Source organism: Callorhinus ursinus, unplaced genomic scaffold (genome assembly GCF_003265705.2).
Source record: "Callorhinus ursinus isolate GAN/ISIS: 27379988/994484 unplaced genomic scaffold, GSC_fseal_2.0 scaffold122, whole genome shotgun sequence".
NCBI classification, from domain to species: domain Eukaryota; kingdom Metazoa; phylum Chordata; class Mammalia; order Carnivora; family Otariidae; genus Callorhinus; species Callorhinus ursinus.
In genome coordinates this window covers 1,069,879-1,073,895 of record NW_027397184.1, presented here as the reverse complement: position 1 = coordinate 1,073,895, position 4,017 = coordinate 1,069,879, and the positions used below count along the sequence as shown (strand labels likewise).

The following is a 4,017-nucleotide window of genomic DNA, read 5'->3' as shown; positions in this document are numbered from 1 at the left end:
CAGGTCCCGCCCCTGGCGCGCTTTGAGGCCGCCAGGCCCCGAGGGCCATCCCGCTGGTGGTGCGCGCGGGAGCCCCGGAGCGCACCGTTCCGGCGGACACGCCTGGGGCTGACGGTCGCGCCCGGGGTGGGGGGTGGGGTGCTCCCCCGGACGCCGTCTCTACTGAGTATGCTCAGCCGAGGGTCCGCGCGCCGGCGAGGGCTAGGGGCGCACCCCTAGCGCCCTGCGGAGGGAGAGGAGGCTGGGAGTCTTCCCTGGAGACACTATGGAGAAGTACCAGGTGCCAAGTTGTTCCCTGGCGGGGAGGCAGGGGCGACGAGAACCGGCCGGTTTGGGGCGAGCCAGGAACCTGGACCTCCTGCCACCTCCCCAAACCCCTACTGGTTTACCGGTCACAGCCCCTGGAGAGGTCGCCGATGGCCAGGTGCCACCCCGGGCCAGGGTCTGCCTCCAGCGCTTAGGGGACCTCCAAAGGTGACCTCGTGGGTGCCCTTTGCCTCTCCGTTCCCCCCCCCCTCTAAAATGATGGATGAAAGACTGTCCATCCCCGTCTGTCTGAATACTTGATGGAAGAGAACTCCACCTCTCCCTCCTCCACCTCTCCCTGGGCCCATGGAGACAGGACACCTTAAAGCGTCCAAAATTCAGAATCAGGAGCCCCCCAAACTCCTCATACAGGCCATCACTAGTCCCAGGTAGGAGGACTTGGGCCTTTTCCAGGGCTTGTGAAAATGTGTAAGACTTGAAAAATTCACAAAACAAAAGGAAAGCTGCAAAATAAAAATGAATGAATGCTCAGTTAACTGCTTCTATACATAATATGTCAACTTTATTAAATGTTAGATTCAATCTTTGTAAAAGTGTCATTAATTTGAAAACAATTTGTAGATGAGGTTTTTCTCACTTTGTGAGAACTCCGTTTGTGTGGGGGGACAGCCGGGGAGTCAGCCGGTAGTAAAGGAGTGGAGTTTCTGGGGGCCAGAGAGTTTTAAGGGCAAAGTTACCTTCCCAGGAAAAAAACAATAGACTCCACCTGAGATACGAGTGTGTTTTACTGCTCAACCTGCTACTTAAGAGGGCCTAGGCATGTGCCTTCTTAGACTGGCGTAAGCTGATCAGGACGTTGTCCCCCACACTCCCTAAGCAGGATTCAGGCCACCCATTAAAGGGGCTGGGTTACAGAATCCAAGACCTGCCTGGACTCAGAGTCCCTAGATTCAGGGTTCCATCTCCTATACCCACTCCTCTGTGTCTTGCCAGTCCTCTTCCATCGCCTGACAGATGTAATCCCAGCTTTGGCCCCACCCCATGGCCTTGGCCACCCCACACGGAGTTCTGACCTGGCAGCCCTCTCTGCAGGTTGGGTTCAAAGCACGGGCTCCCGAGTCAGACCCCGGCGTTCCAGCCCAATCCGGGCCATTTCACTTATTAGCACTCTAGCCTCAGACACGAGGAGCTCGCTCCCTGTGCCTCAGTTTCCTCCAGTGTAAACATGGAGATAGCAATAGAGCGGCTTACAGACGGTGGCTGTAAAGTGCTTGGCACAGGGCCAGGCCACACATGGCTGTGACTATGCCCCAATTATGGGCCAGTTAGTGTTTTGGTTTGGATGCCCAGTTCGGAGGTGGCTAGAGAGAGTGAATAAAGCTCTGCCCCAGGGGGGTGCTGGCTCTTGGATGCCCACTGGTCTGTGCTGCAGATTGGAGAAGTGGTATAGGGTGGTGGAAAGAGCTCCAGAAGGGGCCCCAGAGAGACGGGCTCAGGTTCCTCAGCCTTCTGGGCATTTCTTTCTCTGCAAAATGTAGTGGAGACACTCACTCTGCCAGCCTGCAGGAGAAGTTGGGGCAGCAAAGGTGTCCGGCACTGAGCATACTTCGAAAAGTGAAAAGCCGTGTGCATTTCCTGAAAGCTTCTCTTTCTCTTGCCGGTAGATTTTGGGCCAGATGAGTCCTGGGGCCTTGGGGGTGAACGTGGTGGTGGAGGAAACAGGAAACAAAGTCAAGCACGTGATAAAGCAGGTAAGAGGTGGCTCCTGGGCGGGTGGTTCCCCCAGACACCTGCTCATCCTCCCCATGTCGGAGAAAGGCCTCCCGATGTGACAGTTCTGCTGTCTCTGCTGCTCTTGCAGCAGTCACAGAGGCAAATCCTGTCGAGAGTAGACATGGGGGTGGCCTGAGGCCCCTCGGGCTTCGCAGCACACCCGACTCTCTCGCCTGTCTGGAGAAGGAATAGGCTCATTTTTACTTCAACAACTGCAACCAGGCTCATCTCACTCCATCTCCCGCCAACCCTATGAAGCAGGAACCAGGGCCCCGCTCTACAGCCAAGGATAGGGAGGCTTGCGGGGAGGGGGGGGGAGGGGCGTGCTGCAGACTTGCCAACGTCGCACAGCGCCCAGCAACACTTGAATTCAGGCTTCGTTACTGGGGCCACCTTTTTACCAAAGGGGAGCCAGGACTGGGGTGGAGGAGGGGTGGGCAGGGACTTGCCCAGGGTCACACAAGGCTAAGGGCAGGACATCGGGCCCTGGGCCTTTCCACCACGTCCTCACCAGAGCTGGCGTGGCAGGGTGGGTTACAGACCTGCAGGGGTGAGTGCTTTGTGTGTCCGACGCTAGGAGAGTGTCTGCACCCCCTCGTGGCGCACGGCAGCGACTGGGATTCCATAGATTGGGGTTGACTGTGCACTGGGAGGAGCCTCGTTGACGTCAGCTGCTGGGGCCACCTCTGCTCAGCCAGGCCCCCTGCCCGTGGAGCAGCTCAGCAGCCTCTCCCCGAGGAGACTGGGCCTGGAGTCCTTAACCTTCTTACCGCTCCACTGCGGGCTGGCGGTGGGGCTGGCCTGTTGTCTCGTGGGCCGGTGGGGCCGGAGCCCACTGCCTTCTGGGCAGTCGAGGAGCTTTTTTAAAAAGCCAGTCAGTCTTTCTTGTTTTAAAAACTGGAGGTGGGGTTCAGGTAGGGATTTGTGTCTCCTTCTAGTCTTTTCCCTAAGCCTGTATAAACTTTGTTTTGACAAGAATGCCACTGGGCTCAATAATGGACCTTTTCCCACTTGGTGTATTACAAACACCATTTCATGCCACAGACACAATTTCCTCCTCTCTTGGCTCTGGTGGCCGCGTGACCCCATCTGCTCCATGGGGTGTAACTGACCCAACCACCCCTTGTGTACGATTAGCACAAAGCCTGTTCTTGATTTTTCACTCTATGTATAAACAACTCTGATAAGCAACTTTTTTGAGGATCCATGATATCCTTGGGATAAAGTCCCAGGGGTGGGGCCTCTAGGTCAAAAGATGTGACATTCTGTAGGCTTTCAGTATGTTTTGGCCAGATTCACCTGTAAGCATGAGTCCTGGCACAGGAGGAAGGGAAGACAGACAGACTCACTCTGCCGCTGTATCTGGGGTCTGTAAGGATCTGGGAATAAGCCACTGCCTCTGCATTTTCATCAGCGATCACCCCCAATTACAAGAATTCGTCATTTGAAAGTCTTATGAGCAGAAGCTCTGAGTGAGGGTCTGGTGTTAGACGCAGTGATAATATGCACCTGCTCTCTTTGCCACCAAGTATGTCAGAGACTTGAAGCTTGACGCTGCCCTTCCCACTAGTCACCCTTTCCCTCTCCATGCATTCCCCCACTGCCCCACACTCTGTGACAGGGACAGTCTTCCCAACTCGGATAAGGAATGAAGTGGTGAGGTTGATACACTGCCAACCAGAGCAGAGCTGTTTGGCTCTAGGGGCAACACATTATTTTCTTCCCTGCTTTCAAGATTGGCTGAGAATGGATCCTCTAATGATTGGTTAGAGTTTATATTATGCTGTCCCAAACTTATCCTTGCAACAGGAGCAAAGATGTTCTCATTGCTCAGAGCATTTTTAGGTCCCTGGCTTTAGGAATATCTCCAGGCCTCATGTGGCGCCATGTGGTAGAAGCCCAGTACCCCTGTGAATAATGATGGTGGTGTTGGCGGTGGTGGTGGTGTTGGTGGTGAAGGTGGTGATGGTGGTGATG

General features: G+C 55.2%; 1 protein-coding gene across 4 annotated transcripts in view; it reads left to right on the top strand.

The window, feature by feature from the left end:
• The first annotated feature begins 22 nt into the window (after window positions 1–22).
• The window catches only part of STKLD1 (serine/threonine kinase like domain containing 1), a 21,344-nt gene continuing 17,349 nt past the window's right edge, over window positions 23–4,017 (top strand). For all 4 annotated transcript variants that reach the window (XM_073889916.1, XM_073889917.1, XM_073889915.1 and 1 more), the window contains exons 1-2: window positions 23–280; window positions 1,932–2,018. In XM_073889916.1, coding sequence (XP_073746017.1) covers window positions 266–280; window positions 1,932–2,018 — 102 coding nt within the window. In that variant the 5' untranslated portion in view covers window positions 23–265. The remainder of the gene's footprint in view (window positions 281–1,931; window positions 2,019–4,017) is intronic.